This window comes from Dendrobates tinctorius, unplaced genomic scaffold (assembly GCF_039654945.1).
Source record: "Dendrobates tinctorius isolate UK_male_01 unplaced genomic scaffold, ASM3965494v1 ptg000157l, whole genome shotgun sequence".
Classification (NCBI taxonomy): Eukaryota; Metazoa; Chordata; class Amphibia; order Anura; family Dendrobatidae; genus Dendrobates; species Dendrobates tinctorius.
In genome coordinates, this window is record NW_027361824.1 from 12,997,806 (window position 1) to 13,013,891 (window position 16,086).

Here is a 16,086-nt window from a genome sequence, read left to right on the forward strand (position 1 = left end):
AATACACTAGAACCGAAAAATGCTTTAATTATTTACAATACCCAATGAAGCAGAAAAAGAACACAATCTCTCCATGCTTTTTTAAGGCTTATTCTTAAGAGACTGGAAGGCAACACATATTTATGGATTACAGCACAACCCAAAGAATGTTATTCTCCACTTAAATCCATCATCCCAAGAATACACATTTTATAATTGTATCAGAGCAGTTCCCATCTGACATCTGTTCATGTGCACAGTTTTAGCTAATGTGAACCAGTATTATAGTAGTTATATTCTTGTACATGGGGGCAGTATTATAGTAGTTATATTCTTGTATATAGGGGCAGTATTATAGTAGTTATATTCTTGTATATAGGGGCAGTATTATAGTAGTTATATTCTTGTACATAGGGGCAGTATTATGGTAGTTATATTCTTGTACATAGGAGCAGTATTATAGTAGTTATATTCTTGTATATAGGGGAAGTATTATAGTAGTTATATTCTTGTACATAGGAGCAGTATTATGGTAGTTATATTCTTGTACATAGGAGCAGTATTATAGTAGTTATATTCTTGTATATAGGGGAAGTATTATAGTAGTTATATTCTTGTACATAGGAGCAGTATTATGGTAGTTATATTCTTGTACATAGGAGCAGTATTATAGTAGTTATATTCTTGTATATAGGGGAAGTATTATAGTAGTTATATTCTTGTACATAGGAGCAGTATTATAGTAGTTATATTCTTGTACATAGGAGCAGTATTATAGTAGTTATATTCTTGTATATAGGGGAAGTATTATAGTAGTTATATTCTTGTACATAGGAGCAGTATTATAGTAGTTATATTCTTGTACATAGGGGCAGTATTATAGTAGTTATATTCTTGTACATAGGAGCAGTATTATAGTAGTTATAATACTGCTCCTATGTACAAGAATATAACTACTATAATACTGCTCCTATGTACAAGAATATAACTACTATAATACTGCTCCTATGTACAAGAATATAGTAGTTATATTCTTGTATATAGGGGAAGTATTATAGTAGTTATATTCTTGTACATAGGAGCAGTATTATAGTAGTTATATTCTTGTACATAGGGGCAGTATTATAGTAGTTATATTCTTGTACATAGGGGCAGTATTATAGTAGTTATATTCTTGTACATAGGGGCAGTATTATAGTAGTTATATTCTTGTACATAGGGGGCAGTATTATAGTAGTTACAAGGGAGAGGAGGCCGGCACTGGGGCCTACAAGGGAGAGGAGGCCGGCACTGGGGCCTATGTACGTAATAGCAGGTACGCAGAATGCAATGACGAGACGTGAGACTGAGTTGTACTTTGAGAAGTAACTTTTATAATTTGAAGCAGCTAGGGCTATACTAAGCAACCAAAACAAAGTAACAACAATTGTCCTCACAGGGACTCAGTACAACCAAACACTATTAAAGAGAGCACGAATAACCTGGCAAAGGCTGGTTACTATAGGGCTGCGGTATGGCCGACTACGGGTCCTTATTTCCTATAGTGTCACTTATCCGTCCTGACGTCCCTCGGCGTCTCTGATGAAGCTGCTTTGGCGTCGCAGCCGCTGGGCCAAGCTGCTGAAGATCTGGCATAGTCTTCAGCGCCCAGGAGGAGTTGGGGCACAACAGGCCCTGGGTGAATTCTTTTTAGGTAACCCCATTTTACTAGAAAGTAGTTGCGATCTGGGGTACCACATACAGATGATGGATTGAGTCAGGCTCGCCTGGAGTCATTCTGGGGATCCATCCTGCCAGGTGGGGTTGGGGACCTTCCTTCTGCGCTCTGTTTTCAGGTCCCTGCTGCTTGCAGCTAAGCTGTGACCCACTCCTGCGTGATGATCTCTAACCTGTATGACTGACAGCGTGAGCCTATATCACGGGTACTGTCCTTTTCACTGTCAGCCCCGGGGTCTTGGTCTGCTGCCGTGCCTTCAGGTATTCAGTGTGTCCAAGGAACTTGCAGTCCCCTGTACTCCAGATTCGGCTGTCAGGGCATACAGCTCCTGCACAGCCAAGGACTCTGGCGTCCCTTTTTATATCAGCGCTTCGCTCTGGGGTCAGCTATATGCAATTTTAGTTCCCCCAGAGCCTCTTGTCTCTGCTCCTGTCCCTTTTATGCTCGCCCCTCCCCTTGCCGTCCTGTCACTCTCAGCTGTCCACCTTCCTCCTCCGTTCCCCGTGTACAGTTCCCTTAGGAACCTAGATGACGGTCCCCCTTGGTTCCGGCCCGGACACTCTGCAGGGGCTCTCCTCCCTACAGCCCTGATAAGCTCAGCCAGCTGCTGCAGCCAGGGGCGGGGGACCAGAGCGCGCTCTCCGCCTACAGCGCATTCTTAACCCCTGCTATGTGCGTCACAAGCACCGACTGCTGCTTGCGTGCTTGCACCTGTAAAACAGCCGTTCCCGTACATTTAAAGGGCCAGCGGCAGGAAAAATGGGCCGTTGGCCGCATGAGTAGGCGCCGCCAGCCCACGGCCCACAATGAGAAACACGTCGCGGCCCAGCAGGAAAATGCCTGGTTTGAGCAGATTATCAATTCGGGCCTGCCTGGTTTACAAACCACAGTATCACAAGCAAACTCGCCTGAGCTAATCCCTATAGAGAATCTGAGGTATTGTCAAGAGGAAGATGAGACAGCAGACCCAACAATGCAGACGAGCTGAAGGCTGCTATCAAAGCAACCTGGGCTTCCATAACCTCTCAGCAGTGCCACAGGCTGATCGCCTCCATGCCACGCCGCATCGATGCAGTAATTGATGAAAAAGGAGCCCTGACCAAGTATTGAGCGCATTTACTGATCATACATTTCAGTAGGCCAACATTTCAGATTTTACAATCATTTTTCAGGCTTGTGTTATAAAGTATTCTAATTTACTGAGATAATGACTTTTGGGTTTTCATTGGTTGAAGAACTGAAATAAATTCACTTTTTGATGATATTCTAATTTTGTGAGATGCACCTGTATGTTCTTGTGAAATGTCTGGGATTTTCTTGCCGCCTTTCTTCCGTGTATACTCAGTGGATATGAGGCTCTCGTTCCTTTCTGTGTTCATCGCTGTATTCTAACCTTGGTTGAGGTTTTGCCTTCTGATAATTTTGGTGTAATGGAAGCTTCTGAGACCAATGTGGGGGGTAGAACGGATCATTGGATGGAGATGATGGTGGTTCTCTCTCTAGGGATCCATGGGATATTTTGCTCTTGTTGGCAGTTTATGTCGAGGGAAGAGCTTGATATTTCTGACTGTGTGAACAGACTCAAGGTCTCGATAGGGGGAAAAAAAATAGATTCAACCAGTTTGTTAGCACGTTTGCGCGAGGCTTCCACCACGGTGGACGAGGGCGTCTGGCGGAGGAGATTACCGTATTTGAGGCTTAGAGGTGGCCGATGCACAAATGCTTCTTTACTATAAAAAAAAAAAAAAAAAAAAAAATCTGCAATGAAAAATTCCCAATAGTTTGAGCCTTTATCTGCTGGCCCTCACGGAAACCTGGATTCAGGATTCTGACACCGTCTCTCCTGCTGCCATTTCCCAAGGTGGCTTACAATTCTCCCATTCCCCGAGACCGACATACAGACCTGGTGGTGGAGTCGGCATACTCCTGTCCCCACAATGCACTTTCCAGGTCATCCCCCCCCAGCTCCATCACTCTCATTCCCTTCTTTTGAAGTCCACACAATCAGGCTCTTTCGTCCCCTCTCCCTCAGAGTAGCGGTCATATACCGGCCCCCAGGCTCACCCACCCACTTCCTGGACCATTTCTCTGCCTGGCTGCCGCACTTCATGTCCTCAGAACTACCAACCCTTATCCTGGGAGACTTCAACATCCCCATTAACAGCCCCACTTCCACATCTGCATCCCAGCTTCTATCACTAACCACTTCTCTAGGCCTCTCTCAGCTCTCAACCTCTGAGACACACAAAGACGGTAACACCCTGGACCTGGTTTTCGCCCGGCTCTGCTCAATCTCCTACCTAGATAACTCACCGCTTCCCCTCTCTGACCACAACATTCTCTCCTTTACACTCACAAATCCTCGCTCACCCCAGCACCCTCCTACCTACCATTCAGTCAGAAATCTACAAGCCATTAACCCTCATACACTTTCAGACTCCCTACACTCATCATTGTCCCCAATCTCTTCTTTGTCCTGTCCTGATCTGGCTGTACATCACTTCAATGACACTCTTAGAAGCACCCTTGACCAAGTAGCTCCCCTCACCCTCAGAACCTCCAAGCACAGAGTAAAACAGCCCTGGCTCACATCGCAAACCCGATTTCTCCAGCGATGCTCTAGGTGTGCTGAACGCTTATGGAGGAAAACACGCACACCACAAGACTTCATACACTTCAAATTTATGTTAAGGACATATAACTCTGCCCTTCACCTTGCCAAACAGACCTACTTCACCACCCTGATCTCCTCACTATCCAACAACCCCAAGAAACTTTTTGACACCTTTCACTCCCTCCTCAGGCCAAAAGCACAAGCCCCTATCACAGACATTTGCGCTGATGACCTGGCCTCCCACTTTATAGAGAAAATAGACAATATCCGTCAGGAAATCCGCTCCCAATCACCAAGTTCAGTGACTCCCATCTCTTCCTGCATCTCCCCTGGCTCACTCTCCACATTTGCTCCCATCACAGAAGGATAAGTCTCCAGGCTCCTCTCCTCTTCTCGTCCGACTACATGCACAACCGACCCCATTCCCTCACATCTCCTCCAGTCTCTCTCCCCAGTTGTCACAACTCACCTAACTACAATCTTTAATCTCTCCCTCTCCTCTGGCATTTTCCCCTCCTCCTTCAAACACTCCATTACTAAAGAAACCCACCCTCGACCCATCCTGCACAAACAACTACAGACCAGTCTCCAATCTCCCCTTCATCTCTAAACTCTTGGAGCGCCTGATATACTCCCGCCTTACCAGTTACCTCTCCACTCTCTCCCTCCTAGACTCTTCACAGTCCGGTTTCCGCCCCCTACATTCGACAGAAACTGCACTCATCAAAGTGACCAATGACCTTCTGACAGTAAAACGTAATGGTGACCACTCTCTGCTCATTCTTCTCGACCTTTCTGCAGCTTTCGACACTGTTGACCATCCTCTACTACTCTCTAGGCTCCAGTCACTAGGCATTAAGGACACTGCTCTTTCCTGGTTCTCCTATCTTTCCGACCGCTCCTTCAGTGTTCTGTTTTCTGGCTCCACTTCATCTCCTCTTCCTCTCACTGTTGGGGTACCTCAGGGCTCAGTCCTTGGCCCCCTTCTCTTCTCTCTCTATACGGCCCCAATTGGACAGACCATCAGCAGATTTGGCTTTCAGTACCATCTTTATGCTGATGACACACAACTATATACATCATCCCCTGACCTTACCTCCGCTGTACTACAGAACGCCACTGACTGTCTGTCTGCAGTCTCCAACATCATGTCTGCTCTCTATCTGAAACTCAACCTCTCCAAAACTGAACTTCTGCTCCCACCATCTACTAACCTCCCTAAATCTGACATTTCCCTCTCTGTGGGTGGCACCATAATAACACCCCGACAGCAGGCGCGCTGTCTGGGTGTTATGTTCGACTCCGATCTCTCCTTCACCTCCCATATACAATCTCTTGCCCGCTCATGCCGCTTACACCTAAAGAACATCTCTAGAATCCGCCCTTTTCTCACCATGGAAACAACAAAAACTCTCACTGTCGCCCTGATCCACTCCCGCCTGGACTACTGTAATGCTCTATTAATTGGCCTCCCTCTCACTCGACTCTCCCCTCTCCAGTCTATCCTTAATGCAGCAGCCAGGGTTGTCCTTCTGGCTAATCGTTACTCAGACGCGTCCGCTCTTCGCCAGTCGTTACACTGGCTGCCAATTCATTACAGGGTACAATTCAAAGTACTTGTTCTCACCCACAAAGCTCTCCACAGTGCGGCACCCCCTTACATCTCCTCCCTCATTTCTGTCTATCGGCCTAACCGACCGCTGCGCTCTGCAAATGACTTTCGACTAACCTCTGCCCTAATCCGTACCTCCCACTCCTGACTCCAAGACTTCTCCCGTGCTGCGCCAATCCTCTGGAATGCTCTACCCCAAGATATTAGGACCATCCACAATTTGCATAGTTTTAGGCGCTCGCTCAAAACACATTTGTTCAGAGCGGCCTATCACGTTCACTGATCAAAGTCATGTTATGTTTGTGTGTGTGTGTAGCCCATTCACTATCTCCATCTAACCCCCACCCCCTGAAGATGACTGGACCGTCATTGTAAATACATCATTGTAAATACAAACCTGTGCTTTGTATCTCCCTCACCTCATTGTAGATTGTAAGCTCCCACGAGCAGGGTCGTCTTATTTCGCTTTAATTATTGTATTGTTAACGTTGTTACTTATGACTGTTGTTTGAAACTGTTCAACTGTAAAGCGCTGCGGAATATGTTGGCGCTATATAAATAAAGATTATTATTATTATTATTATTATTATTATTATTTATTATTATTACTTATCTGTCAGTTTGCTGGAAAATAAATATTCCTAAAAATGTTGACTTTTTTTTTTTTTTTTTTTTAAAAAGGTGTTTTTCCTTGTGACACTTCTTGGCATTGCAGCTTATGCCTAATACATGAAATGTGGAGGTGTCTCCCCACCGGCAATGACCGTGGATGTGAGAGGCGCCGGTCCGTGTTCTGAATCTGTGTCGTCTCCGCAACATACAGCTCCTCGTATCCCAGCTTCCTAGACTCTGACGTGGTGTTGAGCTTTAGTCTGGGGCCAGATGGCGACTTTGAACGAGACACAGTGTGAACGGAGACAGCTCCGTGCTGCCGCTCCATCATGGCACAATGCAGGGGACTGCGAGGAAGGCGTCACAAACAATCCTACGGGTTTTGCTTCTTACTTGTTTGACAATCATTTTCTTGTAAAGAAAATTCAGTAATCTTGGAATTTTCATTCACATTCAGCACTGAGGCTGTTTTTAAAATCCTATTTGCTTTTTTTTTTTTCTTGAGTTTTCAGTAGACTGCTTATCATCAAAGGCAGGATTACCGTGACTGAGAACACCTCTATATATAGTAGATGTCACAGCTCACCTCCTCCTCCTGTACAATGACTGATAACACCTCTATATACAGTAGATAACACAGGATGCACCATTCACAATAGGTGATGTCACAGCTCACCTCCTCCTCCTCTACAATGACTGATAACACCTCTATATACAGTAGATAACACAGGATGCACCATTCACAATAGGTGATGTCACAGCTCACCTCCTCCTCCTCTACAATGACTGATAATACCTCTATATACAGTAGATAACACAGGATCCATCATTCACAATAGGTGAAAGACTGCCAAAAATTTTGGCAGAACGTTCCTTATATTATGCAGCGAGATATCCGATTTCTGGGGTGGCAGGATCATGCGCGGCCCATAGTCCAGCCAGGAATCTAATACTTATCTATCAGGAGTTCACCAGCAGTGGATGATGAGGCCGTAGTCTCCTGGCCCAGTTTTGTATACATTATATAATACCCCCGCAATGACTGTACTGCCGCCCGTATACATCTGCCAGGAGCCGCTCACTGCAGATGATATAGTTTAATGGAATATGAGGCCGCACGGCTTTCCCTCCCCCTCGATGGTTTTATCTCCGTTTAATGCCAGCGACAATTAGTGGTAAGCGCCCCATAGAATAGAGAATGAGCCCCGTCTGGGAGCGCAAAGTGCCGCCATCTATCGTATGAGTTGTGGAGCCCTGTGGAGTATAATAGTATTGTACACTGCGTTGTCATCGGCTTCTCTTAGGGACTTTATTTTCAGCTGGACGACGCAAATTGCTCCTGTGAGACAAAAAGTGAACAAAAAGTAACAACACTAAGTGTCGCTCCAGTCACGATTCCAAATAACATCTGCAGTTCCATAAAGACTGATGATGATCTGAAATCTAAGTTTTACTTTAAGCTTTGTTGTGCTTTTTTTCCTTATATAGCACAAATCTGAAATTTAATATAGTCCTGGAGAAGATTTCTGCCCGGCGGCTGATTGGCTTCCACCTACCGAGTAATGTGTTGTACATTCAATGCCAAGAAAACTGGGGGAAAAAAGTTGTCAAAAACAACCCAATATTGCACTCCTTCAATGTACACAAATATAACTTGTCTAATACTGCCCCCTATGTACAAGAATATAACTACTATAATACTGCCGCTATGTACAAGAATATAACTACTATAATACTGCCCCCTATGTACAAGAATATAACTACTATAATACTGCTCCCTATGTACAAGAATATAACTACTATAATACTGCCCCTATGTACAAGAATATAACTACTATAATACTGCCCCTATGTACAAGAATATAACTACTATAATACTGCCCCCTATGTACAATAATATAACTACTATGATACTGCTCCTATGTACAAGAATATAACTACTATAATACTGCTCCCTATGTACAAGAATATAACTACTATAATACTGCCCCTATGTACAAGAATATAACTACTATAATACTGCCCCTATGTACAAGAATATAACTACTATAATACTGCCCCCTATGTACAATAATATAACTACTATAATACTGCTCCTATGTACAAGAATATAACTACTATAATACTGCTCCTATGTAAGGACTCTATTAATTAAAATCAAAGCCTCAAATTTACACGGTTCACCATAAACTGAAAATAATTAAGAGCGTACTTGTCATTAGTAGCGAATTATCTTGTCGATAAATCCGTGGTGTTCCTGTCTCCGGAGTTCATTAGGCTTTGTAGTCATTAGGAGTAATGTTTGTGTAAATCAGCTAGAACTCATCACAGATGAAGAACTTGTACTGATTGATCTTATAGAAAATAAGTCACAGTTCAACTTCCGGTTATTTAATTGTTTTCTTAAAGTGCCCCCGTCAGCAGGATTGTGCACAGTAACTACAGACAGTGTCTGGTCGGCGCCGTTATTCTGATTACAATGATACCTGGTGATAAAATCTGTCTTGTGGTTGTTGTGGAATCTTTATTTTCAGTTTTGAGTTAATGACATTCTCGTTCTCCGGGGCGGCCTGTGGGGGGTCTTCATGTCGTGTTCTGGTTGGCTATTCACCAGTATGGCTTCTGACAGGTCACTGATCCCTCTGACTGCCCACTAGTTTACATAATGAATATTATATGTAGCTTGGGATAAAAAATACTCTTCTGCACCGTGATCGCATAGGTACTGTGTGTATTATTATTTTGTTTGATCTTATCCTAAGGCTACGTGCACACGCTGCGGATTTGGGTGCGGATTTGGCCGCGCGGATTTTGTAAAATCCGCAGGTAAATCTGCAGGTCAAATAACTTGTGGTTTTACCTGCGGATTGCTCTGCGGTTTTGCCCTGCAGTTTTTCATCTCCACAATGGAGGAGATGGCAAACCGCAGCGGAATCCGCAGAAAGAATTGACATGTCAATTCTTTCTGCGGTTTCAAAACTGCAGAAAAATCTGCACCGTCTGCACTGCGGTTTTTTATTCCCTTAGGGAATAATGGTACTGTACACCGCAGCAGAATCCGCAGCGTGTGCACACACCCTAATAGTCATAAAAAAAAATTGATAATGGCCGCTAATTGGGATCCTAGAGCTGCTGCTGTGCAGGCCTGCAGAAGGGTTTTTTTTTTTAGTGTTTTTGCATATTCATTATGTAAATTAGGGGGCTGGTCAGTGAGGGATCAGTGACCTATCAGCGGTTTTCATTATGAATAGGTAATCAGAGCACCACATGAAGACCCCCCCCCCTCCACAGGCCGCCCCGGAGCACGAGCATATCATTAACTCAAAACTGAAAATACAGATTCCACAACAACCACAAGACAGATTTCATCACCTGGTATCATTGTATGATGGGTATATGGGCATGGGACTATGGGATGGAGGATGGGTATATGGGCACGGGACTATGGGATGGAGGATATGTATGATGGGTATATATGCACGGGACTATGGGATGGAGGATATGTATGATGGGTATATGGGCACGGGACTATGGGATGGAGGATATGTATGATGGGTATATGGGCATGGAACTATGGGATGGAGGATGTGTGATGGGTATATGGGCATGGGACTATGGGATGGAGGATATGTATGATGGGTATATGGGCACGGGACTATGAGATCGTGGATATGTATGATGGGTATATGGGCGCGGGACTATGGGATGGAGGATAATTATAATTTGCTATAATTGACCACAGTTAGTTACTATGCCCGGGCAGCGCCGGTCTCTTCAGCTAGTATGCAAATAAAGTCCGTGGAGCCTCATTTAAGAGTCTCAAACACGGGACTAGCCAGATCTTCCTCCAGGGAAGGACCCAGCCAAGGGGTGACTCCTTTCGGAAACCACCATTACCACCATATTAAGTGGCCCTTTAAGCCAATATCCAGCTCTTTACGAGTTTACAGATATGACAAGGGAATACCAAGGCCAGGTATCCATCCACAGACAGCTGTTTCGGGGTGTTGCCCCTCATCAGTGTGGAGTAGGATTCTGGCTAGGTGGGAGCAATGCCTAGTAGACCAACATCACGAAACAATCACTGACCTCAGGAAGACCAGTCAAAGAAAACACTGCGGCAGCCGGCAAAGGCGCTCAATCAGTGAAATCCTAGGTGCAATGCTCCCTGGGAAATAAGAATATGCAAATAAAGTCCGTGGAGCCTCATTTAAGAGTCTCAAACACGGGACTGGCCAGATCTTCCTCCAGGGAAGGAGCTGGATATTGACTTAAAGGGCCACTTAATATGGTGGTAATGGTGGTTTCTGAAAGGAGCCACTCCTTGGCTGGGTCCTTCCCTGGAGGAAGATCTGGCTAGTCCCGTGTTTGAGACTCTTAAATGAGGCTCCACGGACTTTATTTGCATATTCGTATTTCCCTTTGCCGGCTGCCGCAGTGTTTTCTTTGACTGGTCTCCTTGAGGTCAGTGATTGTTTTGTGATGTTGGTCTACTAGGCATTGCTCACACCTAGCCAGAATCCTACTCCACACTGATGAGGGGCAACACCCCGAAACAGCTGTCTGTGGATGGATACCTGGCCTTCGTATTTCCCTTGTCATATCTGTAAACTCGTAAAGAGCTGGATATTGACTTAAAGGGCCACTTAATATGGTGGTAATGGTGGTTTCCGAAAGGAGCCACCCCTTGGCTGGGTCCTTCCCTGGAGGAAGATCTGGCTAGTTCCGTGTTTGAGACTCTTAAATGAGGCTCCACGGACTTTATTTGCACACATGTGCTCAATGGGATTTAGATCCGGACTCATTGCTGCTACTTCAGAACTCTCCAGCGTTTTGTTTCTATCCATTTCTGGGGGCTTCTTGAAGAATGTTTGAGGTCTTTGTCTTGCTGGAAGACCCATGACCTAGGAGGCAATCCCAGGTTTCTCACAGTGGGCACACTACATTGTGACCCAAAATCCTTTGGTAATCTTCAGATTTCATGATGCTTTGCACACAGTCAAGGCACCCAATGCAAAGGGTCCAAAACAATCCCAAAACATCTGTGAACATCCACCATATTTGACTGTAGGTACTGTGTTCTTTTCTTTGTAGGCCTCATTCTGTTTTCAATAAACAGAAGAATCCTGTGCTTTGCCAAAATCTTTATTTTGGTCTCCTCTGTCCACAAGACTCTTTCCCAGAAGGATTTTGGCTTACTCACATACATTTTGGAAAAACTGCAGTCTAGCTTCTTTATGTCTCTGGGTCTCCTGCCATACCATTTAATTCACATGTGATTGGATAGTTCACACTGACAGGCCTCCTTGAATTTCTTTGGACCTTGTTTGGGGCTGCTTATCCGCCTTCTGGATTATCCTGCGTTGCAACCATTCATCAATTTTTCTCTACAGTCCACATTCAGGGAGATTAGCTACAGTGCCATGGGCTGTAAACTCCTTGATGATGTTGCATACTGTTGACAATGGAACATCAAGATCTCTGGAGATGGACTTGTAAGCTTGAGATTGTTATTTTTCTACAATTTTGGTTCTCAAGTCCTCAGACCGTTCTCTTCTCCTTTTTCTGTTCTACATATTTAGTGTGGCTCACCCACACAATGCAAAGTGTCAACTTCATTCCTTTTTATTTTCATTCAGATGTGATTTTCATATTACCCTGTTGCTTGCCATAGGTGAATGTGGATGAGCATCACATGATTGAAACAAATTTGTTTACCCACAATTTAGGAAAGTAGAAAACAGTTTTATCCAACCCATTTTTGGAGGTTTGTGTTAAAATCTATATATCAGTCGTGTTTTTTGTTATTTATCAACGGTTTGCCTGCATTTGTGCCCCATTTTCCTTTTTAATTTGTTCTTTTTTAAGTTTCATTTCCTTGTACTTGCCTTCTGTCTTGTCTGGAGTGTCGCCGCTCATCGACTTGTTTCTGGTTGCGTCCTCCGATTTCCTGCCGCTTTTCACATCTCTGATCCTGTTATTTGGTATTTATAAAGGTTGGCGTTGTGAATGATTATAGCCTCCTGGAGAGGAATTGTCATATGGTCTGGAAAATGTCACCTTCACCTTGCCGCTCCTTAAAGGGAAATGTTACATTAATGTATCTTCCAAGTGAGTGAAAACAGAAGTTAGTGACGAACCTAAACCCCTGGTACAGAGTTATGTGGCTTTTATTTACAGGGAAAGTATTCTGTCCAAATAGTAAAATGCCTGCGTGCGACGAGCGATCCTCTGCAGAAATTCTCTTAAGCAGCAGTTTGTGCTCCAGAGCTGCTCTTCCTAAAGTAAATGATAACGTTGTAGCCATGTCTGCCATTATATTTTTTTATGCATTGTAACTGGGTCAGTCTGAAAATTGTACTTCAGTTTTGTTGTTTAATAGTCATGTGACCCTTTTTATTTTTTGTTCTCCATTGTCAGGAGGAGCAGGCCCCAATGGACATTTAATAGCCGTCTGCTGAATAGCTGGAGAGAGTATGGTAAAGCACCAACCGCTGCAGTACTATGAGCCGCAGTTATGTTTGTCATGCCTGACCGGAATTTACGGTTGCCGATGGAAGCGGTATCAGCGGTCACATGATGATACAACAAAGGTAAGAATAATTTATATAAATCTTTATTATGGTGATCTGTTTGATTTTATTTCTACTTTAATTATCTAGAATTCTATCTGCAGTCGCCACTAGGGGGCGCTCCCTGTATACAGAGATACATAAGATCATGTCTGCAGCCACCACTAGGGGGAGCTCACTGTATACAGATACATAATGAGATCCTGTCTGTAGTCACCACTAGGGGGAGCTCCCTGTATAAAGAGATGCGTGATAAGATCCTGTCTGTATCCACCACTAGGAGGAGCTCCCTGTATACAGAGATACATAAGGTCCTGTCTGCAGCCACCACTAGGGGGAGCTCACTGTATACAGAAATACATGATAAGATCACGTCTGCAGCCACCACTAGTGGGAGCTCCCTCTACATAGATACATGATAAGATCCTGTCTGCAGCCACCACTAGGGGGAGCACCCTGTATACATAGATACATAAGATCATGTCTGCAGCTACCACTAGGGGGAGCTCCCTGTATACAGAGATACATGATAAGATCCTGTCTGTAGCCAACACTAGGGGGAGCTCCCTGTATACAGAGATACATAAGATCATGTCTGCAGCTACCACTAGGGGGAGCTCCCTGTATATTATTGATTATGATGTATATGTAGTGAGCTCCCCCTAGTGGTGACTGCATGCAAATAGAATTTTATCATTCACCTGTGCAGGGGATTTGTTGCTTTGTATCAGTAAACCAATCATACACTGCTTTTGAGATGATAATCGGCACAGTATTATATTTAGTTGACATTCACTTTAACACGGATAATCTGTTTTATAGGAGACCGGTTCCCCGACCTCATGAGTTGTCACTCTGTGTGGCTGTACACAGTGATATGTGAGCATTGCACAAGTATCACAGGCTGCCATTCAGGAGTCTTGGAAAGCTGGGTGATGGCTGTGGTGGGCGTTGTGTTTGCGGGTGGGGGTAAATGGCATATATAGGTACAGCATATGGAAGCAGCCTCTGATTTGCGGCACTCTCTGATCCCGGCTGTTCTCCCAGCTGCTCGCTTTGTAAATCTCCATCTTCCAGTCTTATTTATTCTGTTTTTTTCCCTTTCTGCTCTTCGGAATGATTCTATTGATTAGTTTTCTGCGCTGTTGTTCTCTCATTATCCTCCTGTCATTATCTCCCTTGGCTACACAGCACTGCCAATAGACTAAATAATCCACCAAGTCCCTTTTCTGTCTGGATGTTTTTACTTGTCTGATCCTGGAAAAGCTGGGTGACTATAACCATGACCAGCGCTGGTCATCAAATTTCCTGAACATCCATAGCTGCAGTGTAAAGCATGGAGGAGTGGAAGAGAAAGAGGTTGATTTTATTCACCCATATACAATGCAGTGAAGCGGGCGTCAGTGTACTCGCAATAATCCACCTCTAGGGGGGGTCTCTGATCTGTAACATCCTCTACTTAGAAGTGTCCAGATCGGAGATCCAGCGATCAGGTGTGACCTGTGAAAGAACCTTGCTGTGTGTTAATCTTCCCTGCAGTGCCTCCACTGGAGAAATAGGATATTGCACCATCCTTATCAACACATAGGATTTCAGTGTGTAACGCAGGACCGGTCGGGTACTTTGGAGGAAGGCTAGATGGGATGTGTCTGCCGGTAATGTGCTCAGCATAGGTAACTTCCCTGCCCGTAGCCATACTGTGTGCTGATCCGCGTCAGTCATTTTGGCTGAATTCTGTGATTTCGGTGCTCTCCGATAGCTGCGGTCATTCTGTTGTTCATTACTGGCTCCTGAATAACCCGTCTGCTCCAGCGAAACGACCCCCTGGAATAGTGCAACATACAACACTACTCCATACAACAGTGTCCAGTGAGGATGGATATGGTCAACATGATGATTTTTTTATTTATTGAATTTCAACAATGGCCACTATAAATAACAGATGTCAAAAGGGTATACTTTACATAGTGGATATAAATTAAACTGATCCTGAGTTACATCCTGTATTATACTCCAGAGCTGCAGTCACTATTCTACCGGTGCAGTCACTGTGTACATACATTACATTACTGATCCTGGGTTACGTCCTGTATTATACTCCAGAGCTGCACTCATTATTCTGCTGGTGCAGTCACTGAGTACATACATTACATTACTGATCCGGAGTTACATCCTGTATTATACTCCAGAGCTGCAGTCACTGAGTTCATACATTACTGATCCTGGGTTACATCCTGTATTATACTCCAGAGCTGCACTCACTATTCTGCTGGTGCAGCCACTGTGTACATACATTACATTACTGATCCTGGGTTACGTCCTGTATTATACTCCAGAGCTGCACTCACTATTCTGCTGGTGCAGTCACTGTGTACATACATTACATTACTGATCCTGAGTTACATCCTGTATTATACTCCAGAGCTGCACTCACTATTCTGCTGGTGCAGTCACTGTGTACATACATTACATTACTGATCCTGAGTTACATCCTGTATTATACTCCAGAGCTGCACTCACTATTCTGCTGGTGCAGTCAGTGTACATACATCACACTGGAGAAGCCGGACTGTTTTCTGCAGAGAATATACAGTAATTTCCTCCTCATTGTGCTTACACTGAGCCCCGTCCACCATCTTTCGCATTATGGCGTCACTCTCCGGTGCGCTATGGTGCAGTGAGCCTCCTCCTCGTCTTCCGCTCCCTCCTGGTCTTGCTTTGTCTTATTCTCGGGGTTGTGGATACAATCTCTGGTTTCCTCTTGTGACTGTAATCTGAGAACATATAATGTAAGTCTTGTACAGTGGAGCGTGCGACCGTGTAACTCCGGGTCTCGTGCGCTCCGTTATGGCGGCTGACTTCTGTCCCACCAGTTATGTGACATCTGATCGAGTGGCATCGGGGCAGCCGACCTCATAGGAAAACCCAGCGGCTGAACATGGCCGCGGCGCCCTCCGTAGCCCCTGTGTGCCATGGCACG

The 16,086-nt window shown here is 44.6% G+C and overlaps 1 protein-coding gene across 2 annotated transcripts in view; it reads left to right on the forward strand.

Annotated features, from left to right (window-relative positions):
- The window catches only part of GDPD5 (glycerophosphodiester phosphodiesterase domain containing 5), a 172,676-nt gene that overhangs the window by 32,077 nt on the left and 124,513 nt on the right, over positions 1 to 16,086 (forward strand). For both annotated transcript variants that reach the window (XM_073548592.1, XM_073548593.1), the window contains exon 2: positions 12,955 to 13,127. In XM_073548592.1, coding sequence (XP_073404693.1) covers positions 13,011 to 13,127 — 117 coding nt within the window. In that variant the 5' untranslated portion in view covers positions 12,955 to 13,010. The remainder of the gene's footprint in view (positions 1 to 12,954; positions 13,128 to 16,086) is intronic.